Source organism: Copidosoma floridanum, unplaced genomic scaffold (assembly GCF_036245765.1).
Source record: "Copidosoma floridanum isolate Cflo_tuat_1 unplaced genomic scaffold, Cflo_Japanese_pri ptg000021l, whole genome shotgun sequence".
In the NCBI taxonomy this organism is placed as follows: domain Eukaryota; kingdom Metazoa; phylum Arthropoda; class Insecta; order Hymenoptera; family Encyrtidae; genus Copidosoma; species Copidosoma floridanum.
Window position 1 is genome coordinate 25,369,323 of NW_028321898.1, and position 26,531 is coordinate 25,395,853.

The window sequence follows — 26,531 nt, forward strand, 5'->3', positions numbered from 1 at the left end:
AAAATATATATATTATATTGTACGTGGGGTTGTGCCAAGTACAAAGATCGGTATGACGATCGTTATGAAAAAATATTAACTTTTGCAAATTCATGCACTATCAAGTTATTCATATTACCTTTCATTTTAAACATTATATGTTATGTACTTTACGAGTAGTGTATTGTATTATATACACTTTTTTTTTTGACACTTGTTGCTACCAAGCTGGTATTTGTATATGTCGTGCGAGCGTTCACGGGTGAAAATCGGTTTGACATTCGTCAGGCGTCCCAAATAAAGTGTACGAGGAGGCTTGTAGTTTTTGTGTGTATCTTTATTTATTCGATGCGATGGGTTTTCAAAGATACATGCCAATAAAGATAAAACATTTCTGTGCGGTATTTTAAATAAAAAACCAAAATGAGGTATGGAAATAATTAATCAAACTTTATATTTAATAATATTAAAACGGACTGGTAGTTTGACGTCATAGCAATCGTACATTTAATGTAAAAAAAGAAAAAAAAAAAAAAAAAAAAAAAAAGATTAACGAACGCTATCCAAGTTTCTTTTATAAGGTATGCTCATAATTTCGTAAGAAATAACTGTTTGATTCAGTTTTGAAAATGTTTTAAAAATTCTTTGCGATACTTTTTAATAAATACTCACTCACTCACTCACACACACACGCGCGCGCGCGCGTATAATACATGTTTAATAGCTACAATGACAAATTAATTGAAGATTCAATAAACAAAAACTATATTTACTTCAATAATAGTTTAAAGCACAAATTGTTTCAAAAAAATGTTTTTTTAACTAAATTATGGTTCAATATGATTGTTTGGAACACGCATGAGTATAAATAATCAAAGCAAAGTATAACCAGGTGTATATGTATTATATGTATAGGTTATTGAGACAAACTGGTAGGAGAAAAGTAATAATGTTGTATGAAAATATTAATCAATAAATCGATTATATAAAAATTGACTTTCATTATTTTCCTCTTAAATTGTGAAAATTTTTTTACTACTAAACAGTGACTTGTGGGAAGCGCATTGTTTATTTATGGATTTATTTACAGAATTGACCGGGCAGAGGCTCAATATTACAAAATAAATAACAAAACAAGTGTACTTGTCGAGCCCAGCACGAGCTGACAAAGTTTACAAGAGGTGTATGGTGTGTTAAGCGTGAAAAGCGTGAAAAAACTATGATATAAAACAAAAAATAACTTTATTAAAAATAACACTGGTAAAAAAATATAAAAATGAGTACTAATTTAGGTAACTTATACAGAATGTAAATTTTTAAGTAGTGTAGTTGTATATACGAATGTAATGTACAAGGGAAATGTTTAATAAAACATATTTATTTTGTACAACAATACTTAACTTCACTAAATTCACATTTTCCACCACAAAAATTACTCTTATAATAAAATCGCTTCTTGCAAAACATCGATAGTAAAAATCGACTCTCGAAAATTCGAGAGGCGACTTTGTCAGAAATCGATGAGTTGAATCGCCCATCCCATCCCTTCCACTTCCACTGTACCCAGCAGCAGAAGCACTCTCCGACACTGAAAAGACCTTAGAGAATATAATTATATACATGGAGGAAGCATTGGGGCCAACCAATCAGAGGCGCGTAAGAGAGAGAAAGGTTGTACTGCTATTTGTCTTTTGTCTCTCTCATCTCGTCTCGCGGTCGGAGTCCTCATACAATATACATTTCTATTAAGGAAAAGACAGTAGAGCGCAGACTTTGGACGAGAGTACGTATATACATATATATACATCGGAGTCGAAGAGAAGAAGGAAGCCGTCCCTCGCGCGCCCATCTAAAGTATTTTTTCTCATCGAAATTTTCCAGGAAACAAAGTGGGCTCCTGTAGTCACGTAAACAATAAAAAATCAAACGACAACAATTACAATCACTTCGACTTACAGCCAATTTATCGCACAGTTGCAGTTGCCCGCACACATTCTGCACGCGCCACTTCTCTTTCTCTCTCCCACATATAATTTCGATAAACGCCGGACTACCAGAGGAAGAAGAAGAGTTGTCTTAACACCCCCCGACGTGGACGAAACGGTCGGACAACGATTTTTCTCTCTCCGGAATCTCCGGATTTATCCCTGGTGTATTAGGTATGTGTTTATTTCCATACGTACTCAGTTATGAGCTTGCACCCTCGGGAACTACTGGACACAATTGCATGTGCATGACTGTGTGTAACATGTAAGGGTATATGGTCTTATTAGCAAGATTATCCTGATTATCCTGTCCAACTTTTTGCAGCATCCCTCTCGAGGATTGGAGATTGAAAGGGAGCCAGGAAGACTTGGAGGGACGAGCGAGCGAGGGCTTCTCTTCCTTTTTTTTTTTTTTTTTTCTTTTTTCTCAACCACTGCGACTCCACGCATAGATTTGGAGGGTAAGTGAAGAAACAATGCATTTATACACGAGTATGTAATTACACCTTATGTATTTAATATCTGTGTATACATATTATGTAGGTGAAGGTGCACATTTGTGAGTATACGCCCATTTAAGCTGAGCGTTGCAAAAGCTCCGGTTTCCTTCTGATAATAATTTGGAGTTGGCATTGTAGGTTATTCATTACTTACCGAGAAAAAAGAAAAGAAATAATAATATATACCTGTACCTAGTGTGACAACGAAACCGCTTACCGGTATTATCGCTATCGCATTCTTTTGTCTCTTATCTCTCTCTTTCTTCCATCTCTTTTGTAAAACTATCATCTGATGCATCGTCCGTTATTGTACTTATTGACGCTAAACCCTGATTCGTGAAACGTCACTTGCTCTGTCCTTTTACCTATGTAGGTATAGCGCACATGCACACGACTATATGTATGTACATCCATATGAACACGTAATATATACATTGGGGGATTGGGGTCCTCCAGCCTCCTCGTGTTTGTCCTGCACACCCTAAGTATTATTTAAAGTAAGTGTTTATTTTTCTTTCCTATTCAAAAATAATTGCTATATGGTTGCTGTCATTTTGATATTCGAGTACACACCTACTTACAACGCATTTTTTTTTATGGAACTTCAACTTTTAAACAGAGAAAGAGATAGAGAAAGCTCTCTCCCGGCGCGACGTAGAGTTATTGACTCTTTCTCTGGATTTTTCAAACTTGTTGAGAGATAATGACCTTTGTTTTGTGTGCTGCTTAGTTTTATAATTTTTGCAACTTGAAAGTTTTGGAGTGACGACGAATGTCGTATCTTTCTTTTTTCAAACAAATCGAGTTTTTTTTTGGGTTAGTGTACATGTTCTGTGCAGTGGCTAGTTATTTCCTCTACAGTTTGCAAACTCCATTTTAAACAAATTGTAATTTTTCGTAGTTTTTTATTTATTAACTGTATTTAATGCAGGAACAGAAAGAATATACTTGTATAGGATGCACATAAAAATTTTTATTGAAGATTGACTCTATTGATTGTAGTATATACATAGTACATATATAGTATAATCTATAAATATTTTACTTTCATTGAAATGCGTATTGATGTGTCTTTATTAAGACTTTAAACTACCATATCTTTCGACAATATCGTCCAATATAATGCCATCCGTTATATTCAGCGTTGGCAGTGTAACCTCCGAAAGTTTTTTGAAATCTCTGAAAAATTAAATGACAGTTTAGTAGGATATGAATTTATCAAGTTGATATTAATTTTCAGAGTGAGAGGTGATGCGTCCCATGCAGCAGGCGCCGATGGCTCCTACTCATCAGCCACTGCACCCACATGCACCACATCCACATCGTAGCCATCAACAGTTGCTGTCAATGGCTCCACACCAACAACAGATGCATCATATGCATCATCCTGCCATGACAAACCCTCGATTGATGATGGGTATGAATTCTCCAAATCCTAACGGTGAGTACCTTGCTTTCTGTTATCCTGTACCCGTTTATTGTTTAATTAACTATCATTTTACTTTTTTTCTGCATCTTGCCCTTACATGGAAAATATATTTGCTGTTGGATGCTTGTGTTTCTCCTTTATGTGCTGACGTTTCTTTTTTTTTATTGATTATTATTTCTAATGTTTAATGCATCATGTTTTTACATATTGTCATTTTTCTACCTATTTTCATATTCAAATTAACGTGGTTTATTAATTTCCTTCATTAAGCAAATAACTGCGAGAAAATAAAGTATTAATGTTATGTTTATGTCAAAAAAGCATTGATTACCTTTCTTGTATCTATATTTTATACAGATACATATTTATTAAATTTACTCAAGTTACATTTTGTTAATTTTATTTACGAGAAAGATACTCAATGTTTTTGTGTAGGTGATGGTAAAAAGTATTGAAAATAAAGTTGTTTTTTTTCGCTAATTCTAACATTCAAAATCTAACAAGTGAATATTAAATGCAAACTTTGAAATATTCAAATGGTTGAAGACTAAATTAATAAACTATTTATTGAATTTGAACAAAAATCAGGGGTATATTTGTTATATGCATTACTTATAGTGTTAAAGTAGATGTATTTTGTATTGATTGATTTATTGTAAAATTTACAAACATTTTAAAACGCACATTAGTTGCCTTACACTTTCAATTTTCCAAAGGAGAAACTTTGCGACAAACGCGTTAGCTAGTTCACTGTCACGATTGTTGTGCTTACTTTTTTTTTCATTAGAGTATTGCCGTGGTATTTTAATCACGGTTTTCGTGATGATTCTACTGCTATGTGGTGCAAATGCAAAGGTTCACCGAGCATCGCTTGTAGATAGTGATTATGAAAACTTGCACCTTTTTTTCGGACCAAGTGGGTGCATTACAGGTCTGTTTTTTAATTTCAGGATTTACAAGCAAAAGAAAAAAAATATGAATGACCATGAAAAGTAAATTTGTCTCGAATTGGAGCAATCGTTGTCTAGAGATTCAATGTTTTTTTTTATCAGCCTCTCAGTTTGAATTATTTAAAGATATTGGTTCTTCAGAAAAATCATTTCACAAATTTACCTAAAGAATCACAATCACACATACCTATGCCTGATAACAATTTATTGAATTAACAATTTAATGCATGCCATTGTACATGAATATAATGATAAGTTTACTTTGCCTGTTTATTATGTAATTTTTATTTTTTATTATTCACAACGATTTAAAAACTCTATCTATCTCAATATTTGAAAATATTTAAGTATCGACAAATGCAAGTTTTTAATAATCCGTAATTGAGTATTTTAGGTACTTTAATAGGTATGGGCATGAAAGATCCACAAAATGCCATCCCTCTGGCTCTCCAAAATCATCCACCAATGCAACAGCATCATCAGCATCAGCACCAACAGTCACGTTTGCAACAGATACCTCAAAATGTGGAACAAAAGAAGAATGATGATTCTGGTAACACTCTAGCGAAACTGATTGAAAAAAAAAAAAAAAAAAATTTCTCGAAACAGTCTTATATATTCTTTCATTGTATAAAAATCTAGGAGAGTCGAAAAACGACGAATCAGCAAACCAGCAGCAGAGCCAGGGTAACTCAACCAACTCAAATCTGGCAAATACGCGCGAGAAAACGCCAATGTGCCTGGTAAACGAGCTGGCCAGGTTCAACAAGATCCAGCACCAATACAGGTTAACGAACGAGCAGGGCCCAGCTCACAAGAAACGTTTTACCGTCACTCTAATGCTCGGTGAAGAGGAATACGTGGCCGAAGGTCCGAGCATCAAGAAAGCCCAGCACAGTGCCGCCAGCGATGCTCTTGCCAAAACGTGGTACAGAAAGCCACCACCCAAGCCAACGAGAACCATGAAGATATACGGAAAAAGTCCTGGTGGCTCGGGAGGTCACCTTCCACCAACTGTAGAACTGAACGCTTTGGCGATGAAGCGTGGCGAGCCTACAGTTTACACATTCAGGCATGCACCACCAGCTATGTCAACACCGCCCCAACAGTTCATGCCTCACGCATACGGAAACTTTAGCCACCTTCGTATGTTTAATCCACGATATGCAGCGTACAATCGTGGCTATCATCCTGAGCCTCAGGGCATGTACCTAGTGTCGCTTAAAGTGGGCGAGCGCGAGTTTATTGGCCGAGGGATGACTGGTCAGGCAGCGCGACACGATGCAGCTAGCCGAGCTCTAGAACAGCTACGCCAACTGCCTCTGCCTGAAGAAATAAACACGGCAACCAGTACTCCCCAAAGCGAAGATACATCCAGTGGGAATGGCGGTATCGACGATCCTAATGCCGAGCTTAAGAGTTCAGTATCACTGGTACACGAGACCGCACTCAAAAGAGGCTTGTCAGTTAGTTTTGATGTTGTGTCCGAGACTGGGAAACCACACATCAGAACGTTCATGACTAGGTGTACAGTTGGTGATAAAGTTACCCTGGGCGAAGGCTCATCAAAAAAAGTATGATTAAATTGATTTATCAACAAAAAAATCTTAATTTACTTAATTTTGAGGCAACTAATTGATCAATTTCAGGTCTCAAAGAAACGTGCTGCTGAGCTAATGTTGGAAGAGCTCAAGCGACTACCACCAATTCCTGCTCCCATTCAAAATCGTACGATACGCCTGAAACGCAAGCCACCAGCAACTAAAAAGAAGTCGCGCAATCTCATCAAAGTTTACCAAGAACCTCGTACAGAGTCCGAAGGAACTGACGAAGTAAATCCGATTTCTCGGCTCGTTCAAATTCAACAGTGCAACCGCGAACGCGAGCCCGTCTACAATCTGATCGAGGAGAAAGGTGCTCCTAGGCGGCGTGAGTTCGTGATGGGGGTTTCTGTTGGGCAGTACTCTGCTCAGGGCACAGGCCCGAATAAAAAATTGGCCAAAAAAGCCGCTGCCGAGGCCTTGTTGAATATACTGGGTTACAGCAAACCTCAACCTCAGCCTGTTAAGCCATCCATTAAAACAAGTACTGCCGGTGGAACCAACAGTGCCGAGAGCAAAGAAAAAGAACAAAGGAAAGTCACTTTTGTTGAAGTTGATAACAGCAACGAAACTACTCACACCTATCCCCAGGGAGGTAATAAGTTTTTTTTTTTTTTCTTTATTTCACACATCCTTTAAAAGTATTTAAATCAAGGGACCTTTGGAGTAAAATATATTTTGTTAAAGGTACTCTCGGGCGTCAGCTAGTTCCTGGACTACTTTTGGTGGACAACGGATTGGAATCTAAAGTTGTCAGTGGACCAAGCGTTCAAGTTGTTGCCGAAGAGTTACGTGGACAGCAGCAACCACAATCATCCGGTGTTTCTCCAAAGGACCAACTCAAGTACCTTGCACAGTTGCTAAATTTTGAAGTTGAATTCAGTGATTTTCCAAAGGTGTGTATTTTTATAATTAGATATACATAAAAAAAGCGTTATTGTCTTGATGCAATGAATAATAAATGTGATGAACTTTCAGGGAACGTACAAAGAGTATCTGTCACTAGTCTCGCTGAGTACAGATCCTCCGCAGGTTTGCCACGGCCATGGTCCAACAAAGAACGCCAGTCGTGACCAAGCAGCCCTCACGGCATTGCGAACCCTTAGTAAAATGGGCCTCGACAGCGTCACCAATTCAGGCACCAAAAAAGACAATAAATCTTGTAATTCTGCTGGGTCTAGCGATACCCCAGGTATGAACAATTATAAACCACAATTAAAAACCAACAATGTCATTAACGGCGCGTTAGAAAAGTGAAATCGAAGCTTTTCTTTATTTATTTATGATTATTTTCTTAAGTTTTCTCCTTCACATAATTTAAAAACGTTTCTCTTTTTTTAATTTAAATTCCAACTATCACGCGTTCAACAAAGAGTATAATTTCAATAGTGTGTTTTAATAAATTTTACAAAAAAAATAATGAAAAAAAGTTCACAAAACAAACTTATTTTATTTCATTTTATTTTTCAAACGAACTTTTGATCGCACATGTATGCAAAAGTCAACACGCATCTCAAACATTGGTACAAATAACTATGAATTTTTTTAAATATTCCATTTAAAAAAAACATGTGCTGTCAGAAATTCGAATGTCACTGAACGCGTCGTTGTTGATTGTTTGAGTGTTGCCTATTAAAATAAAATTCTTTATATATCATACAATACATACATCAACACTCAAACTTCATCAATCTTTGCTTTAAATTTTTACTATACTTTCTTAAACTCTCGATATGAGAAAAAGATGTTCAAACGATAAATTTAATCATTGATAACGTTATTGTATCGCTGTATTTATCACCACTAAAGTGACACTGTGAAGCGTAGACTTACTTTGCAGATGATTTCTGGCTTGATGCGAGAAACAAATCAAAGAGAGATGAGAGAACAGAGTGAATTTCTGTTTATTTTTATGTAAATGTCGAGTTATGTATGTTAAAAGAGAGCGATGACTGCAAAGTAAGCCTACTGGTATGGATTTTAGTACCTATTATGCGATTAATCGTCATGTCAAGGTGAATAACTATTTTTTCTTTTTAATTATGATTTGATTTCATTTTCTAATGAAAAAGATGAAAAAAACAATATAAAAAAAAACGATAAAAAGGTCGCTGTTTGGATGACGATGAGAAAAAATAACCAAGGCTGATAACTCGAGTCTGTCATTGTCATGAATGTAATTCAAGCTACGTCTGAATACCTGCATGTGAAAAAAAAATTAATTCGACGCCTAAATGAATTTTTTTTGCTTTCTTATTAATTTGTGCTTTTAAAGGGCATAAGTATACATTTAAATAAAAATGTTTAGGGAAAATATTATTTCTAAAAAAAAGTAATTTTTCACATATTTCGATATAGGATGATTATCTTGTCGGTCCCAAACTTCTCGGGGCCTCGAAGCATTTTGGAAGCGATTATGTTCATGTTAATGAATGCCACGTTTGGCATTTTTGCAACCCGAGTCTAACAAACAAGTATGAATTGTACAAGCGCGCGCGAAAAATCAACAAATACATAAGGAAAAAGAAAAAAAAAAAAAACGAATCCTAAGAGTTTGAAATTTTCTCGAGCCACTCGTCGAACCGGATTCTCAATACAAAAGTGCCGTGGCTCGTGCGTGTACAGAAAATTTCAAAGCAAGAACGGAACATACGACACTGTTTTTTCTATTAGGAACTTAATAAAAAATACATTAATAATGAGTGTAATAGAAATCAATTGCACCTCGATCGAATCAATATCTCGAAATTCTACCACGTTGTGTTGGGATTTGAGCGTGACCTACTATACTAGACATGATGAAATTTATCATAAATTAATATTATACACATTGTATGCACGACGAAAAACACGGTTATGAGTCGCTGCAAGATGCAAAATTCTGAGACAACGTCGAATTTTGACCTATTGGCCCAATTAATCTTGAAATTGGAGCTCGTGAGCTCCAAAGAAGAGAAATACAGAAAAAAATCTTTATACAAATGTTTCGAAAGTCGGTACAAAAAATGGCTTCAACCGATTTTTTTCTCTTACACAAACCCAAAGTATTTTCTAGCTAGTAGTGTAATATTTTGTTATTGCCACTTTTAGCTGATGCCTTTTTTTTATCAGTAGAATTTAATTTGTTGCTAGCAAAAAAATAGAGTGGTAAAAACGCACATAATACATAGTAAAGGAGCAATGAAATAATAATCGTCACGAAAAATGAAACTTACTGCTAGTGTGAATATTTTTCTGATTGTACTGAAAATATATTACAAGAACGTACCGACGGCTTCGATCCAGTAATCCTATCTTGTATTCATTATTCTTATGGCAAATATTGTACACACACGTATATATACCTATAACCAATTCTACTCTGAATCCAATTTTTAAAAAAAGGCACATGTAATCAAGACGAAATTGCAAATTGAAGCAAAGAAAGAATTTTGCAATATTTCATATTATTTGATATCAAGTAATTTCTACTCTCTTTTTTCCTAGCTAAGGTAGAGCTATACTACATATTTTAGTCGCTTTCATGTAATCGCTCCCGGTTTGATCTTCATGAAACTTTTACGACTCCGTTGATAAAATTGTAGATACATTTTACTTTGATTGAATCGACGCGAATTACAATCAAAAAGAAAAATTACGTTGTCTTTTTTATTTCAATATTTCATAAACGACGAATTACCGTAATTTTTTACTTTCGTATTATTGCACTTTTCACAATTATTATTAAAATTCTGTGAAAACGTTATTTTTCTTGGCGATTGTCAAAATTATATATCGCGAAGAAAATGAACTTTAAAATATGAGCGAAAAAACGATTATTTATTATCAAGTCGAGTTGTAAAAATTTTATCAAGACTAGAGCTGAAATAAGATTTTTAAAACATAACAAGTATAGACCTACCTTAAAAACAAAGTACTCTTAATTAATTAATGAAGAAAAAACATTGAAAAAGCATCAGTGCGCCATCGCGCTGTTGAGATGATATGACTTTTTCTTACTTCTCTTATTAGTAGTCAAGTTTTTCATCTCTATCTAACGTACATCGTACAGGTATTTCTATACTTAATTTTTTTCTTTTTTCATCTTCAAAGATTAATTTTTTTACACGTAGATATGCGTACATCAAGTTAAGAAGAAAAAGCCTATTTGATGAATAATTTCCTTTTTCCGAGTATTGCTTCGCGATTGTACCGTTGGTTTAAACCTCTCTTTTTGTAGTAATAAAATGCTAATTGTGATTTGTGTGAGCGTTTTCTAGTTATTGCCTTGTAATCGAGCGAAGAATTTCTTTTTGGTCATGCTGTTTTCAGAATTTTTTATATTCGAGTGTCTTTGCTTTGTGCGTACGTTTTAAAATTTGATGAAGAAAAAAAAAATTTATTTATTTATAAATTTCAAAAGTGATATTATTAGACGATATTGTAAGGATTTGTATTTTGTTAGCTAGTGTTTATAAATTAATATGCGAAGCTTATTCTGGTGAAAGTATTTGTAAAAAAATATTACTTTTGAAATTTGATTCTAAAAAAGCGTGACCAACAAATAAAAAGGCATCCGGTGAGTTGAAACAAAAAAAAAGTTAGGTTTATTTCGTCGATAAAAAAAAAGCACGATCCTGCATGTAAATAAATGATACAAATGCGATATTGCGATTATCACAATGCGATGTGCACCATGTTATTACGCCCACCGATACACACAACACACGCTTTGCAGGATGTTAAGGAAAAATGATTATTCAATCGAATAAGGTGGTGAGGCTGCGTTATTTTTCTGTCGCCTCGTTCAAAAAAGAAAGAAAAATGATAAAACGAACGAGTATGCCAAGTTTGTATTTCAAAAAATAAACAGTTGAAAAAATTGCTTTTACTTAAATTTCTTTTATTAATCTTACAACATTCCACTCTTTGTTGTCATTATTTATTATTATAAGGCATATCGTATAAACTTTGGCTGAGTATTCAAGTTTGATATAGTAATTCATGTTTTGCTTGTAAAAAATTTTATTAGATAAGAAACTTGAAAATACTTATTAGGATATCTTTATTTTTACAATTTAGTATTTTTTTTCTGTGATAATAAATAGAAAAAATTTAAGTACATGAAAAGTGACAAAGGACTGCAGCAAAAAATACAGGAATAAAAAACCATCATACAAGCTTCCAAGCCCAATCAACGTGTCTTCGATTCGTTGCAGGGAAGCTTATATTTTCTAAAAATAGCATGAATGCAGTGTTAGAAAATTGGTATAATGAAAAAAAAAAAATTATGTAAAATTTTTTAAAATATATTTTTATAAAAAATACCAGGTGCTCGTTTATGTTGATAAACATACAATAAATAATATTTATTTAACATGAAAAATCTACAAAATATGTGAGAAAATCTTAAAGCCTCCTGTAATCCCTCTGTTGTTGAGCTGGTGGAACCGTTGTATCTGATCCCATTGTTGAGTATATAAATGGTAAGACGGATGTTAAAGCTAATCCTAGACCAATAACTGGTCTATACCAAACCCACGCAAAACCAATGACTAGAAGACTTAGGGATATTGACACCGACATGGTAAGAGACTCCACAGCTATTATACCACACAAGACATTAGAGTTCACTATAATGATCTTCAAGATGTTAGCAAGACACGTCGCGGCCAGGAACATTACGAGCCAGCCCAATCCCCTGAGAGGGTTAATATCCATTTATTTGTATTAAGTTTAATTTTTGTATAAGGGGGTAAAAATTTTACTCTTAATACTTTTACGTACCTTATTGCCCACGTTCTCCAATAATTATCAACGTGTTCCAAATGGAACATCTGATTAACTGAAATTTCACCTTTTCTCAACAGTAAAATCTCATGGCCGTGCGAAGTTACGTACGGTTCTATAACTCCATTAACTAGCCTTCCAACAACAGAATAGTGATCACCAGCTTTTCCAGCATAGGAAATTAGTACTCTGATATCCCCGACTTTTGGCACCCACAAATCCGAGCTGTGGTAATAAATTCCAGCATGCATTTTGATATCAGGACGCTCGGGCCTCTCGTCACTCGTCACTCCCACAAAATCATTGAATTTGTCCTTGAGATCGTCACTGAGCTCAAAATTGCCTATTCTCGCGTCCATGGCAATCTGCACCTGACTCTTGATCAGCATGTCTGTTGGATTTTCATGACCGTGTTTGATATAAAAGTCGTTGTGGTCGATCAACTTGTCCTTCCACTCTGTTGTGTAATAATAGTGCTTCACTGGTTCAGTTGAGCCAGGAAAACTGATGAAATTTTTTTTGTTATTATTAATCGAGATTTGAAACAATCTGAAACTTGTAGAAAACTATTTGATGGAAAATACTTTTGGTCCTCTTCTATTTCTACCCACTGATACATCTGGGCCTTTCTTTTTAATTTGACACAAGTGATCATGATATTGTAATCAGGCTCTGTCAGTGGTTCTGACACCGACAAGGGTCCAGATAGATAGGCCAAGCGATTTTCAAATTCAGGCATTGGCTTCAAATCGCTTTGAATGACAGCAATGTTATTCAAAGCTTCATCCAACGAATAAGCCATTTTCACTGCTCTACCCTAAAACGCATTGTGTATGAGTTTTTTTTATAATATTTTTGGTATTGAATAGACAACAGGAAAACGTTACCTCGTTCCATACAAATAAGCACATTCCTGTAGCAAACAATATGAATCCAATGATTGCTGTGAGCCAGGATTCTTTGAACTGTTCCATTATTGTTGCCTTAGCCAAGTTAACATCCGGGTCTGGTTGATGAATGCGTTCCTGTTGTCTGCCATTCATGCGATTTCGGTACATCGCTGCACCAGCATTGTTTCTTTGTTGCTGACCATTTTGCTGCGTACAAAAATCAATTGTCAATGTTTAACTGACAAAAATTAAAATACTATTATTTTTAAAAAGTTCACCACTAACCATGGATCTGTACATCTTACTGTTCAGTTACTTTCACAGCGATTGGGATTATTTGATGACTAAATACAGCAAATTCATTTACTTATTTAATACCTCAAAATTTCATGATTTTGAAAATTATTACCTTTTTGAGAATATTGAATTATTATAGGATCAAAGAAAATCTAAACAACGAAATTTAATCATATTTAATGCCACATTTAATAAAATACTGCTTCGGCTCATTTTTAATTAAGTACTATATTACGTTTAACAACAGTAAGTATTTTAATAATAAAAGTCACAGTTAGTACAGGTTGACGCTAGCGCCGCTCAACCATGCGGCGTTACCTGTTACCACGCCCTACGTGAATAACGTGAACGTGACTTCTGCTGGCAGCACCACTTGCAGAACACGCAGCCTCTGACTTAATGCGGCGTTACCACCACGACCTTACATACGTAACTTTACAGCCTCTGATTTTATCATTCTGGTAAAGAGAGCGCGGTGTAAGATGTACGTGAAGTTGTGTGTAGTAATTAAAGTAATTACTATTAAGTAATGCCATATGGTCGATTTTATTAAACCATATGAATGTCTATATTTTTGGAGGTCGACTTTTGGGTAAAAAATAAATTGTAAACTTGCCGCAAACAGCACAAACCACGTCAACTTTTTATTATCTATCTATAACATTAATTGCGGCTGGTTTATAATTAATTAAATGGCTCTAATATAAGAAGTAATAATTATTTCGATCAGCGCCATCTAGCGGTCTTTATTTTTTGGCCAAAAGTGGCTCCTAAAATTCTCAATCAGAGCATTCAGAATTAGAGCCATTTAGTCGATTATAAACCAGCCGCAACTCACAATGAAGCTATAGAATAAAAAAAAAACGATACATGTGTTTTTGGCGGCAAGTTAACAACCTATTTTCTACCAAAAAATCGACCTTCTATGTGTTTATACTTTTAAAGATAAATTTTCGAGTAAAAAATAGATTGTTAACTTGCCGCCAAAAACATACGTATCGTTATTTTTTTGTTTTATAGCTTTGTCATGAGTTGCGGCTGGTTTATAATTGACTAAATGGCTCTAATCCTGATTGCTCTGATTGAGAATTTTAGGAGCCACTTTTGGCCAAAAAACAAAGACCGCTAGATGGCGCTGATCCAAAATAATTATCGCTACTTACACTAAAGTCACTTTATTAGTTATAAACCAGCCGCAACGAATCTTAAGGATAGATAATAAAAAGTTAACATTTTTGTGCTACTTGCGGCAAGTTTACAATTTATTTTTTACCTTAAAATCGACCTCCAAAACCATCAATATTCTACTTATCTTTTATGGCTCATAAAATCGACAATATTTACAAAATTACAATACTCTTGACCTTTTACCATTAACTAATGAAAGAACAGCCCTTCAACTTTAGATTTCCAATAAACAGTTAACTTATATAATATGTACATAACAAAATTCGTGTTACAGAAATCGTAAATCACGATCAAATATATACGTAAATTAATCAGTCGAAAAGAGACAACCGAAGAAAAAAGGTCTTAAAAAGAAGCAGTCACACGAAGAATCTCCTAGGAATGGAGCATTGGATCTCACTAATTGAAAAATACATTTATTACAGAGATGTAAGTTTGAAGTGTTATAAGTAAACAAAGAACCCAACCTTCTCTGATCAAGTGAGATCCAATGCTCCATTCCTAGGAGATTCTTCGTGTGACTGCTTCTTTTTAAGACCTTTTTTCTTCGGTTGTCTCTTTTCGACTGATTAATTTACGTATATATTTGATCGTGATTTACGATTTCTGTAACACGAATTTTGTTATGTACATATTATATAAGTTAACTGTTTATTGGAAATCTAAAGTTGAAGGGCTGTTCTTTCATTAGTTAATGGTAAAAGGTCAAGAGTATTGTAATTTTGTAAATATTGTCGATTTTATGAGCCATAAAAGATAAGTAGAATATTGATGGTTTTGGAGGTCGATTTTAAGGTAAAAAATAAATTGTAAACTTGCCGCAAGTAGCACAAAAATGTTAACTTTTTATTATCTATCCATAAGATTCGTTGCGGCTGGTTTATAACTAATAAAGTGACTTTAGTGTAAGTAGTGATAATTATTTTGGATCAGCGCCATCTAGCGGTCTTTGTTTTTTGGCCAAAAGTGGCTCCTAAAATTCTCAATCAGAGCAATCAGGATTAGAGCCATTTAGTCAATTATAAACCAGCCGCAACTCATGACAAAGCTATAAAACAAAAAAATAACGATACGTATGTTTTTGGCGGCAAGTTAACAATCTATTTTTTACTCGAAAATTTATCTTTAAAAGTATAAACACATAGAAGGTCAATTTTTTGGTAGAAAATAGATTGTTAACTTGCCGCCAAAAACACATGTATCGTTATTTTTTTATTTTATAGCTTCATTGTGAGTTGCGGCTGGTTTATAATTGACTAAATGGCTCTAATTCTGAATGCTCTGGTTGAGAATTTTAGGAGCCACTTTTGGCCAAAAAATAAAGACCGCTAGATGGCGCTGATCGAAATAATTATTACTTCTTATATCAGAGCCATTTAATTAATTATAAACCAGCCGCAATTAATGTTATAGATAGATAATAAAAAGTTGACGTGGTTTGTGCTGTTTGCGGCAAGTTTACAATTTATTTTTTACCCAAAAGTCGACCTCCAAAAATATAAATATACTTATGCATAAAAAATGTGTGTTAAATGTGTGTTAGTGGTGAAAATTGGTGAATGTAAATTAAATTAATAATTAATGTGCAACATAGGAGATAGCTTTGATATTTCGAAGCGCCAATTATCAATGTAAGATGTAAATTTACTTACATAAAGTGGAGAATTTTGAAATTTGCGAGAGTATTGTAATTTCAGTCAATCCCAGGAGAGAGAGAGAGAGAGAGAGAGAGAGAGAGTACCAGCAGAGTACAAGTGCAGGCTCTTTACGTCTTTATTTACTTACCTCTTCATAGTTTAGATACTTAGACAGACGACGACGAGTTTCAATACTGTTAAATTTTATTTTCCCAAAAACTCAGGTAAACAAACACCATGGCCAATCCAGTGACGAACGCACCAGTGTCGCAAATACTAAAAAATGCGAATGAGTTCGAGGATGAGCCGAGGAAGAAGAGCCGCGAGGACTGGCGCAAGGCTAAAGAACTCGAAGAAGCGAGGAAAGCTGGTACAGCACCAGCTGCCGTCGACGAGGAGGGTAGGGACATCAATCCACACATTCCACAGTACATCAGCTCGACCCCTTGGTATTTTGGAGCACAGGTCTGTTTTTTCTTGTTTGGCAAGGTTATACATACGTCCTACGGGGCTGAAAAATGATTTTTAACACATATATTAATCTATTAATGTAGGGGCCAACTCTAAAGCACCAGCGACCACAGCCGGAGAAACAAAAAAAATTCAGTGAAATCGACGAGTGGTACAGTAAGGGTACCACCAACAAGGTTTCAACAAAGTATCGCAAAGGTGCTTGCGAGAATTGCGGGGCCTTGGGTCACAAAAGAAAAGACTGCTTCGAGAGACCTCGTAAAACACTGGCAAAGTACAACAATGCTAACATAGCACCCGATGAGTTTGTACAGCCTAATTTGGCACTTGATTATGACGGTAAACGCGATAGGTACGGTTCTTTGATGTGATTTTGTTGTAAAATTGTTATCTACATAGATAGATGCAAACACTGATTTTCATTTCAATAGGTGGGCTGGATATGATCCATCGGAGCACAGAGCAATTGTGGAAGAGTATCAAAAGGTCGAGGAGGCCAAGAAACAGTTGAGAGCTGAGAAGCTCAACTCTAAAGGTGGTGAGGATGAGGAGGAGGAAGAGAAGGAAAAGGAGGAAGATGAGCAATATTCCGATGCTGACGAGGATAAATACGTCGATGAGGTGGACATGCCGGGTACCAAGGTAGACAGCAAGCAGCGCATCACAGTGAGAAACTTGAGGATCAGAGAAGACACGGCCAAGTACCTTCGGAATCTCGATCCTAACTCGGCATACTACGATCCCAAGACGCGGTCTATGCGCGACAATCCTTATGCTGGTACCGAAAGGGAGGAGTAAGTTATCCTACATAATATTAGTGTTGATTTCATAAAGTTGAAATAGTTACAATGTATTTTACAAAATATTTGACGTTTCAGGGTCGGCTATATGGGTGAAAATGCAGCTCGATTTACAGGAGATACACAAAATCACGCCACCGCGCAGTTATTTGCATGGGAAGCGCACGAAAAGGGTGTTAGTGTGCATCTGCTAGCTGAGCCTACGAAAATCGAGCTACTGAAGCACGAATTTGACAAAAAGAAAGAAGAGCTTAAAAAAACTGCACGGGACACGGTTATTGAAAAATATGGTGGTAAAGAGCACTTGGATGCTCCACCCCCTGCCCTTCTGTTGGCCCAGACTGAAGAGTACGTCGAATACTCGCGCACTGGAAACGTAAGTCACAACTTCATACACAGAATTACTGCTTATGCTAAGAACGTAGATGCAGCTTAATTTAATGGAACTGTAATAATTCCCTGTCACTCTCCCTGGAACACTGTAATTAAAGTCACCTCCAGGTTTAAAATTATAAATAAATATATAATTCATTATTCGCAGATCATCAAAGGCCAAGAGAGACAGGTGATTCGTTCAAGATACGACGAGGATGTGTATACCAACAACCATACGTCGGTGTTTGGATCATATTGGAGCGAGGGTCAGTGGGGCTACAAGTGCTGTCACTCGACGATAAAAAATTCTTACTGCTGCGGAGAAGCTGGCAAACGAGCCATCAGCGAAGCAGAACAGTTTAGTAGAGGAGATAGAATTAGTAATACAAATGATGACCAGGATGATGAGGAAGTACCGTCAAAGAAAAAAATTCGACTCGAGGAATAAGCTAAGGTTAATGAAATCAAAGACGAGTGTTTTAGTTGTTTAAATTTTATTCTGTACATATTAATATTAATAATACTTGTAATATTAATTGACAAAATTGTTTATATATTTAATCTAAGATTAAATTGTTTTACTTTGTGATAGAAGCAAAGTATATGTTAATTATTTTAATACATCTAATCTAACAATACATGTATGCACGGCAATATCAAACCAATATGCAATTTTTTATTTTGAAAGCATTGTATCATTAATTTAGCCAAACAGGCTGAAATCATAAGAAAAATGTACTTGAATAACACCCAATATGAACCATATTTTTTTAAACATGAGATCACGTGTGATACTTAAGATACTTAAAAATACCAACTTATACCAAATAAATAAAAAGTGAACGTTCAACTATCAATGTTATAAATCGTATAAGCTAGAAGATTGAGGACATTAATGATATAGAAATAGTTATTAAAATATATTTAAAGAAGCGCATATTAAGTTATGTATTTAAAATGTTAATTTAATTCCTTCAATCTTTTCGGATGGCAGCGCGCAACAAACACTCGATACCGTTAATATTAACGCTACCTGTATTTTTTAACAATTTAGTTGCATCCTCTGTTTTTTCAAAGTTAACGAAACCGAATGCTTTTCCTTCTGGGCGATGAACAGACAAGACCGGACCATACCTTTGAAAATTTCAAATGATCATCAATAAATAATTATTGTAAAGAGATTTTGTTATTTAGAGTATGCAGTAAACTTACGATCTGAAGGCTTTTTTAATCATTTTTTCCGTAATTTGTTCAGTCAAATTTCCAACCCACACTGCATTCTGGGTTACCTGCACATTTTTGCCGTACAATGACGTGTTTGAAGAAGTTTTTGACTTGTCCGATCCGGACGAAGATGGTCGCAACCTGAAAAATTAAACATAGAATATAACATACGCGTTTTACATATTGGAGTAAAAAACAAAATGCTAAACGGTACCATGAAAGAAATGGTTGAGCGACGTGACGTAACTTTGTTTCAGGCCTAACTGTCATCAATCTATTCAAAGCCTCGGCATAGCTGTTTTCCATATTGGACTCGTCAATTACTTGATTGTCATACTCACTATCAAACAAAAATGTCTCAGGTTCACTGTCGTTACCTTTGGGAATATAATTGTCCTTTAAATATTTAATTGCATCCTGAAACAAGCAGGGTTTCATTTACTTACACCATAAAACAGGATGAAAAGTAAATAAAACATAAATTGTTATTCATACCGCTGTGGAATTAAATTTTTCTAGAGCAAATATAGCATGCTTTTCCGGATGATCGTGCTCCATAATACGCGCAATTTGAACGCGTAAAAGTTCCCTTTGTGCGTGCGGACTATCCGGATAGATACTGAGAGCTTCTCTTAAGAATGTCTCAGATTGCGGGTATTTCTGTAAATTAAACAATCAACAGTAAATTTTAGTATTTGTATGACTTAATTTCGCTTGCCTTATACCTTCAATATGTGTTCTGATTGTCCTGCACGTAAATTTGCCATGAATAAGAAGCCCAAATTTTTAGTGCTTTGAATCACAGTTTGGGCATCACTGAGAGCACTGAAACAAAATTTTTTTTATGTATTTTACTCGTTTGTTTCAGTTTTTCAAGTATTTTTATCAATTAACGAATTTCCATACTAGGACGGTTTTTCAACTCTCAAATAGCAATAGCTTCGATTCAAGTAATGGCGATAGTCTGATGGATTTAGGGACATAGCTTTAGTTAAACAGTTGATTGCACTGGTTAAATTATTGTTCAATATCATTTCAATGGCTTGAGCTCCACATTTTTCACTCTCTTCAGCGTTAACTTTAACAATTACAGTATTTTTTGTTCGTTTTTTCTGAAAAAAATTTAAGGGTCAGTTAATCAAGAAAAATATAAAAATATACGAAATTCTAAATAAATGTGTTTACTTTGATTTGAAATTCGTCAATATCGCTTTCGGAACTTCCATTCGTATCGTACGCAGCTGATCGGGGAAGCGATGAAGTTTTCTTAGATTTTACTTTGTGACTTTTCTCCTTTTTGAAAAGCTTCGTATAAAAGGCTGGTATATTATCCTTATCTGCTATCATTTTTTCCAATTCAATATCGTCATCGTTACTCCAGGAATCCGACATTTTCTTCTCGATGGTGTTTGGCGAGTTTTGATGATCAATTATTTCGTTGCTCTCAGTTTCCGGCACCTCTGTAATTGCTACAGTTACTTTGGGAGGATTTGAAGGATCTGCCTCTACACTGGCTTCTCGTTTCTTTTTATTTAGCTTTTTGCGTTGCTTCTTTGAAAGATGCTCAACAGAATTTGTATCCTCAACTTTATCCTTATCGGTATTACCCGGTATTGGCGTCTTATCCTTTGCAATTTCACTTGTTAGGCTACTTTCAGTTTTGCCAGACAAGATGAGCTTATCTTGAGACGAATCAGTTAAACTTGCTGTATTTAATGTATTTTCAACAGAATTTGTTGATTTGTTTTTGGTAGATTTGTTTTCAGATTTGTTCTTATTTTTTTTAGAGTCAGTCTCAGCCGATTTATCTTGGACCGAATTTGCTGACTTACTCTGAGTTAAATCAGTCACAGTTGAACTATTCGTAGAAGAGTCAGCTACAGTTGTTTTATTTTTTATATTTATTGACTTAGTTTTAGCTAAATCAATTACACTTGAATTATTCTTAGTGGCATCTAAAGATGATTTATTTTTGATAGAATTGGTTGAATTATTCTGAGTTAAGTCCGCTACAGTTGATTTGTTTTTTGTGGACTCTATTGATTTATTTTTAATTGTCTCAGTAGCACTCGATTTCCCTTTACTATCTGTAGGCTTATTCTTAGAGGAATCAGCTATGGTTGAAGTAGCACTCGATTTCCCTTTACTATCTGTAGACTTATTCTTAGAGGAGTCAGCTATAGTTGAATTATTTTTACCAGAAGTGACTGTTGCTAATTTATTTTTTGTAGAATCTGATGGCTTGGATTTAGTAGAGTCAGTTGCAGTTGATTTATTTTCAATCAAATCTGTGAGCTTGTTTTTGAGAGGTTCTGCTACTGTCAGCTTATTATTAGTAGAAACAGTTGCAGTTAATTTTTTTTTAGTAGTATCACTATTAGTCGCATCAACTATTGCTAGTTTTCCAGTATTGGGTTTAACAGAATTTTCTTTCACAATTTCTTGTTTCAGATTATTTTTTTTATTTTTTTTTGCACTCTGTACTACTTGTGCTTTTACTTGATTTTCGTCTGATTTAGAGGTTTTAGTTTTCTCATCAAATTTTTCAGTTTTTGATAATTGTGGTAAGGTTGATGATTTTTCTTTATCAAGGTGTTTTTCATTAGACTTTATAGTTTCTTCTTTCACAACTGGTTTTACGAGTGATTCTGGTTTTTCTAATTCTATTATTTCTTTTATAATTATTGTAGGTTTGTTGTTATTTGAAATAGATTTATCAGACTGCACAGATTTATCCTGTGTACTTGTTCCTAAAGATTTTTTTTCTTTACTAATTTCTGCAGCCACAGTATTTTTGGTATTGGATACTATATTTTTATTATTAATAACTTTTTTATCATCGGTTTTTTTCTCATTAGACAAGTTGTTTATTATTTTGGCAATCTGATTTTCATCTGGTTTTTTAACAACTTTCTTTTTACTTTTACTAAGAATATTAGCTTTGTTATATTTATTGTCTTGAACGGTATTTTTACTTTTGTTACTGCTAACGCTTTCTTTTTTGGACTCGTCACACAAGCTTTTGTCATACGTTTTTAACGGAACAGGCACGTAAATGTGCCCTGGAATACGGGCTTTAACCTCGCCCCAAAGAAAATGAACATCACTTATATTTTTCTGATTATACTTTTTAAGCTTCTTCCGATATTCTAGGATCTCTTTGTAATTACAAATAAAAAAAGTATCTTTTTGTTCTTTAGTATTGGAGACACTTATATAACAGATTTTTTTTAAATCCTGATTAAGCTCTTCTTCGCTAGAAGATTCCTCAGTTACAGAGTCTCCAAAATCAGTCGTCTCTGAAGATTCACTCTCATTATCTGAAAGCACACACGTACATAGTCTTGATCCGTAATCATAGTGGTCATTATCAGCGTTACTAGAATCAGACTCGCTACTGCTCATTTCTCTCTTGCTTTCGTTTGCAAGCAAATTAAAATTATATGTTAGTTATTAATCTGCAACAAGTTAAAAAAATACGAACACTTTGTCATTTACTGATGCTTCGATTACGAAAACAAAAATGTTATAACTATTAAAAAAAACATAAGAATAATCACTTGTCTATTCAATACAAATATCCTACCACCTATGTAGTCAATTTTACTCAGCAATTCAAGTTATCAATGTGCTCTCTATTAATTATAATAACAATAATAACAACACAGCAGTACAGCACAGAATACTAATACATACTTGAAATCTTTAATGGCTAGTACATTTTTGTTTTTACAATCTCTGTTTACATTCATAAACGAATGTTACAAAACACAAGCATACACACACATATTCTCATTAATCCGAATGTTTGGCTATTCCATGGATCAAAATCATAAAGATTGAGGGCATCAGTATGAATGTTTATTCGTTCATTAATAAGTATCAGGACCTCTCACTTTTATTTATTTTTTTTTTTAAATCTGCAAAGTTCAGCACTATTGGAAGGAGTACGTTACCAAGGAAGTAAGTACCAATAATAAATGTATGTTTAATAAGTACTTACAGTTGTTGTCTCTATTCGATTCAATAACACTAAAAATACATTGTTTTTTCTTGTAAATTATCGACGACCAAATAAAACTCAAGAGCAAACCAGAGAAGCTTAAAAACTATATATAAAAATAGGTATAATAGAGTTGCGGCCGGGAAACCGGTGATGGTCTCGAACGAGTCGAGAACCCCATCAAACCCCAGGAGCTAAACCAAGTGAAGCTATACTGCACGCGCACGCTTTATTATGGCACTATATGACTGTATGTTATAAAACATCTTTGAAACTTAGAAGTGAAGAAAAAAAGATTACGCAGATACGCACATTATGACTTGGTACTTTTATCAAGTACTTTATTTGAAAATAAGCTTCAAGTCTTTCAAGGCTTTTACAGCTAATATATTACTTGCATGTGACATTAGCAGAATCAGTGGGAGAGTGCTATTGAGCGCAATTGCGTTTGCGTATACCTATATATGCATACGTAAAATGTGCATGCACATGCAAAAAAAAATTGCATACAACAGAGAATAATATGACACTTACCAAATAAAAGATTATTAGTTAAACTTGTCAAATATCCAACTAAACAATAATGTGGGTCGTATTTCAAGTTACGTTCAAAGACAAAGCTGTAGACAAAGACAATTAATGTGATTTGAATATACAATGGGCATAGGGCCCATCTATTATTTTACCAGGTATTCTGTGAGAATGTGAAACACATGCGTGTGCTTCTACAGCCTACACTACAGTGCCTGCAGACTTGCAGAGACAGGCAATAACTACTTATTAACGAGAAAAACTGAAAGTCATATGTATACTCTGTAAACACTCAACGAGATTCGACGTATTAAGACTGATGATAAGTACTTTTTTTATTTTATATTCTGATAACAAGTATAAACTTACTTCAATGTTTATCGTTACTTGAGATTTGAGATATTGAATTTGATCTGAAACTTAATCTCTCTATTTCTCTCTCTCTCTCTCTCTCTTCGTGATGTCTTTTTGTTTTTTTTTGAGCAAGCAATTTGTGTATTTTTTTTTGCGAAATATTAATACATATTTTTTTCAATTATAAGTTATTTGTAATTAAGTGACGCTTTTGTGATGTATCTATTGGATGCATTAAATTTATTAACCAACCATTCGTTGATTTCGCAACATAATTTTGTAAAAATTTAAAAATACCGCTCATTTTGCTGGCACGCGCGCGCGCGCATGTTTTTTTTGTGACGGAAAAAAACTAACCTTACCTAACGCGGGAAAAGATGACAACACACGAAACTCCTAAACGTCGCCTTTGTGAACTTATGGTTTTTCAAGTACGTTAGTTACAAAAAACGATTCGTTGATTAAGTTGAAAACAGTACAAAAGTTAGCTGTTGCTTGTCGTGTGTGTTATTTTTTCGAAAAAGTTTCAATAATTGATATTTATGAGGTAAACAACCAATTACTTGTTGATGAATGTACTAGCCAAGTTTCACACGTCAGTGAATTTTGTGTTAATCTTGTATTAAAATTTGACGTATTTAAAATTTTTACAGCAGCGCAAGATGGACAAAGAAATAATAGAGGAAACCGAAATCGAGAGAAGCGAGATACCCACTGCAGAAGAGAGCCTCATCAGCCTAGAAAAGATGGACAGAGCTTCTCCGGACTTGTGGCCTGAGCATGCCATGACAAAGTTCGTCACGCAAAATAACTCCTCGCCTCAAATCGAGACTCCCTTATGGTCTACCAATTTCACAGCTGAGGATCTTAATCACCTGCATCAGTTAGGAAATTTGACTGTGCACGAACTAGTTGCTGAAGTTAAGAAGCTTCACGACACAGCCTATCAATTGGGCTTGGAGGAGGCAAAGGAAATGACAAGGGGGAAATTCTTGAATATATTCAAACAAGAGAGTAAGGAATGACTTGAACATACTTTTATTCTTATTAACAACGAAACTATGAACTTATTCTTGTTAATATGGACGATTTGTACATGTGTAAACGATTGTGCTTACCATAATAAGTTCCATTGAAATTTAAAAACTCAGAACTCATAATTTCGATGCTACTAATAAGGACTGGTATATTGTAACGGAATCACGTTTTCCTGTAAAAATTTATCTTGTCAGGTACAATTGTAAATTGTTGGTTTTGATGAGGTACTTTCAGTAAAATCGTTTTTTAAGAACTCTGAAATGTGCTGGTTCTTTTAAGGAGTGTTAGTGTGTTGATGTATATTATTTTAGTAAAGTGATTAAAGAAAATATTCAGAAAAGTGAGATACAGTAACTAGCAAAAAATAAATTTAAGCCATTATTTTACTAAATCATTTTTTTTTTTTTTAATACATAACTGTGTACTAAGATAATTAACACTAGAAAAAATGAATTATGTTAAAATCTATATTGATGGAGTGATTTTTTTATTCAGTAATACGTGTATATAATATGTAAATCAAGTAATATGTATTTTTCAAATAAAACAACCAAATATTCGAACCAACTCATAAACTTCTTAAAAATGATATGGATTGGGAACAATTTAAATGCACACATTATATCATGAAATTCATATTTATTCATATATACAATCATTGTCTATATTTAGAAGTTTTTTTTTTTTTTTTTTTTTAATTGTAAATGTAGGTAAAGTATACATTTTTATTGAATCACATTACCTAAGTTAAATACATAAGTTATACTTTGTTTAACATTTTCTCATATATTTCTCGAATCTCGTACTATTTATAAATAGTATCATAAGTTGCTTAAAATCTAAGTTGAAATTCGAAATATATCGTGTTCCAAAGGACTTTAATGTGAACAATTGTTAATGAAAAATAAATTATTTACCTAGTGTAATTATACTTTTAGCAAAAAGCGTTTATTATTGTAAAATAGTAACTTGAGCGAGTCAATCAAGATTTTAAAAATACTCGTTTGAAAATTATTTAGCATGCCTCATGATCAATGTAAATAATTTGGTACGTTTAATTGACAAAATTAGTATAAATTTATTATTCACTCATTCAACTAGGACTAATTATATACAAATTCAATTATGTCTAGCAAAGTACATGTTAATTATCTTAGAGTTAAACAGGCAATTATTAAGTGTTTACTATCATTTCATTGCTGAGATGAAAAATGGAGTTTGGCATTTCTAACTTTAAGAGGCACCATTTTTAATTGTACACTAAATTATACATATATTAAATTCTTTTAAACTTTTTTCCAACAGTTTATTAATACATAAATTTTCGTACTAACTTACTACCTTGCGTAAATTATCTTTTCCAATACATTAAAAATTGAGATATCGTCTCTAAACCCAAAAACGAAACAACACCTTATTCCACTGAACCAATGATCAATGATAATATATATCCTAGTGTTTCATAAATAATGTAAAAAATTACTAACTACTTAATATTTACAGATGATCC

General features: G+C 34.1%; 5 protein-coding genes across 11 annotated transcripts; 3 read left to right on the plus strand and 2 right to left on the minus strand.

The window, feature by feature from the left end:
* The first annotated feature begins 1,750 nt into the window (after nt 1-1,750).
* stau (double-stranded RNA-binding protein Staufen) lies at nt 1,751-8,988 on the plus strand. 5 transcript variants are annotated; one of them, XM_089594900.1, is made up of 10 exons: nt 1,751-1,886; nt 1,938-2,138; nt 2,290-2,425; nt 3,705-3,905; nt 4,681-4,824; nt 5,238-5,396; nt 5,486-6,417; nt 6,493-7,039; nt 7,132-7,340; nt 7,423-8,988. In XM_089594900.1, exons 4-10 carry the CDS (start codon nt 3,716-3,718, stop codon nt 7,699-7,701), a joined length of 2,460 nt encoding a protein of 819 aa, XP_089451026.1. In that variant the 5' UTR covers nt 1,751-1,886; nt 1,938-2,138; nt 2,290-2,425; nt 3,705-3,715; the 3' UTR covers nt 7,702-8,988. The 5 variants fall into 5 exon arrangements, with proteins under 5 accessions (XP_089451026.1, XP_089451025.1, XP_089451024.1 ...); XM_089594899.1 differs by having other exon boundaries at nt 1,954-2,138; XM_089594898.1 differs by having other exon boundaries at nt 1,751-1,868; nt 1,954-2,138.
* A 2,692-nt stretch (nt 8,989-11,680) lies between these two features.
* On the minus strand, nt 11,681-13,690 carry Tmem43 (Transmembrane protein 43). The gene is made up of 5 exons (XM_014352632.2): nt 13,389-13,690; nt 13,101-13,310; nt 12,798-13,030; nt 12,211-12,717; nt 11,681-12,124 (listed from the first exon to the last, which is right to left on the minus strand). Exons 1-5 carry the CDS (start codon nt 13,401-13,403, stop codon nt 11,833-11,835), a joined length of 1,257 nt encoding a protein of 418 aa, XP_014208118.2. The 5' UTR covers nt 13,404-13,690; the 3' UTR covers nt 11,681-11,832.
* Nucleotides 13,691-16,342: 2,652 nt separating this feature from the next.
* On the plus strand, nt 16,343-18,456 carry Slu7 (Pre-mRNA-splicing factor Slu7). The gene is made up of 5 exons (XM_014352599.2): nt 16,343-16,690; nt 16,780-17,048; nt 17,128-17,490; nt 17,575-17,872; nt 18,038-18,456. The coding sequence occupies exons 1-5, from the start codon at nt 16,463-16,465 to the stop codon at nt 18,317-18,319; spliced, it is 1,440 nt and encodes a 479-aa protein (XP_014208085.2). The 5' UTR covers nt 16,343-16,462; the 3' UTR covers nt 18,320-18,456.
* Nucleotides 18,457-18,620: 164 nt separating this feature from the next.
* On the minus strand, nt 18,621-24,018 carry LOC106639141 (uncharacterized). 3 transcript variants are annotated; one of them, XM_089594156.1, is made up of 9 exons: nt 23,785-23,961; nt 23,633-23,718; nt 20,281-22,415; nt 20,002-20,207; nt 19,821-19,920; nt 19,591-19,755; nt 19,310-19,512; nt 19,084-19,236; nt 18,621-19,005 (listed from the first exon to the last, which is right to left on the minus strand). In XM_089594156.1, the coding sequence occupies exons 1-9, from the start codon at nt 23,811-23,813 to the stop codon at nt 18,846-18,848; spliced, it is 3,237 nt and encodes a 1,078-aa protein (XP_089450282.1). In that variant the 5' UTR covers nt 23,814-23,961; the 3' UTR covers nt 18,621-18,845. The 3 variants fall into 3 exon arrangements, with proteins under 3 accessions (XP_089450282.1, XP_089450283.1, XP_014208084.2); XM_089594157.1 differs by lacking the exons at nt 23,633-23,718; nt 23,785-23,961 and adding an exon at nt 23,999-24,018 and having other exon boundaries at nt 20,281-22,553; XM_014352598.2 differs by lacking the exon at nt 23,785-23,961 and having other exon boundaries at nt 20,281-22,553; nt 23,633-23,715.
* Nucleotides 24,019-24,385: 367 nt separating this feature from the next.
* On the plus strand, nt 24,386-25,428 carry lin-52 (DREAM core complex component lin-52). Its single transcript, XM_014352629.2, has 2 exons — nt 24,386-24,530; nt 24,637-25,428. The coding sequence occupies exon 2, from the start codon at nt 24,646-24,648 to the stop codon at nt 25,006-25,008; it is 363 nt and encodes a 120-aa protein (XP_014208115.1). The 5' UTR covers nt 24,386-24,530; nt 24,637-24,645; the 3' UTR covers nt 25,009-25,428.
* The last annotated feature ends 1,103 nt before the right edge of the window (nt 25,429-26,531 follow it).

Excerpts from the sequence above, each read along its gene's own strand:
- stau (XM_089594900.1), top strand. The coding sequence starts at position 3,716 with ATGCGTCCCATGCAGCAGGCGCCGATGGCTCCTACTCATCAGCCACTG. Across the intron at positions 4,825-5,237 it reads ACCAAGTGGGTGCATTACAG|GTACTTTAATAGGTATGGGC; the intron begins GTCTGTTTTTTA and ends TGAGTATTTTAG. Across the intron at positions 5,397-5,485 it reads AAAGAAGAATGATGATTCTG|GAGAGTCGAAAAACGACGAA; the intron begins GTAACACTCTAG and ends ATAAAAATCTAG.
- Tmem43 (XM_014352632.2), bottom strand. Across the intron at positions 13,031-13,100 it reads GCTTATTTGTATGGAACGAG|GGTAGAGCAGTGAAAATGGC; the intron begins GTAACGTTTTCC and ends AATGCGTTTTAG. Across the intron at positions 12,125-12,210 it reads TGGAGAACGTGGGCAATAAG|GGGATTGGGCTGGCTCGTAA; the intron begins GTACGTAAAAGT and ends TAACCCTCTCAG.
- Slu7 (XM_014352599.2), top strand. The coding sequence starts at position 16,463 with ATGGCCAATCCAGTGACGAACGCACCAGTGTCGCAAATACTAAAAAAT. Across the intron at positions 17,049-17,127 it reads TATGACGGTAAACGCGATAG|GTGGGCTGGATATGATCCAT; the intron begins GTACGGTTCTTT and ends TCATTTCAATAG. Across the intron at positions 17,491-17,574 it reads GCTGGTACCGAAAGGGAGGA|GGTCGGCTATATGGGTGAAA; the intron begins GTAAGTTATCCT and ends TTGACGTTTCAG.
- LOC106639141 (XM_089594156.1), bottom strand. The coding sequence starts at position 23,813 with ATGTGTTTCACATTCTCACAGAATACCTG. Across the intron at positions 19,921-20,001 it reads AGAGTTGAAAAACCGTCCTA|TGCTCTCAGTGATGCCCAAA; the intron begins GTATGGAAATTC and ends ATTTTGTTTCAG. Across the intron at positions 19,006-19,083 it reads ATTAAAAAAGCCTTCAGATC|GTATGGTCCGGTCTTGTCTG; the intron begins GTAAGTTTACTG and ends AAATTTTCAAAG.
- lin-52 (XM_014352629.2), top strand. The coding sequence starts at position 24,646 with ATGGACAAAGAAATAATAGAGGAAACCGAAATCGAGAGAAGCGAGATA.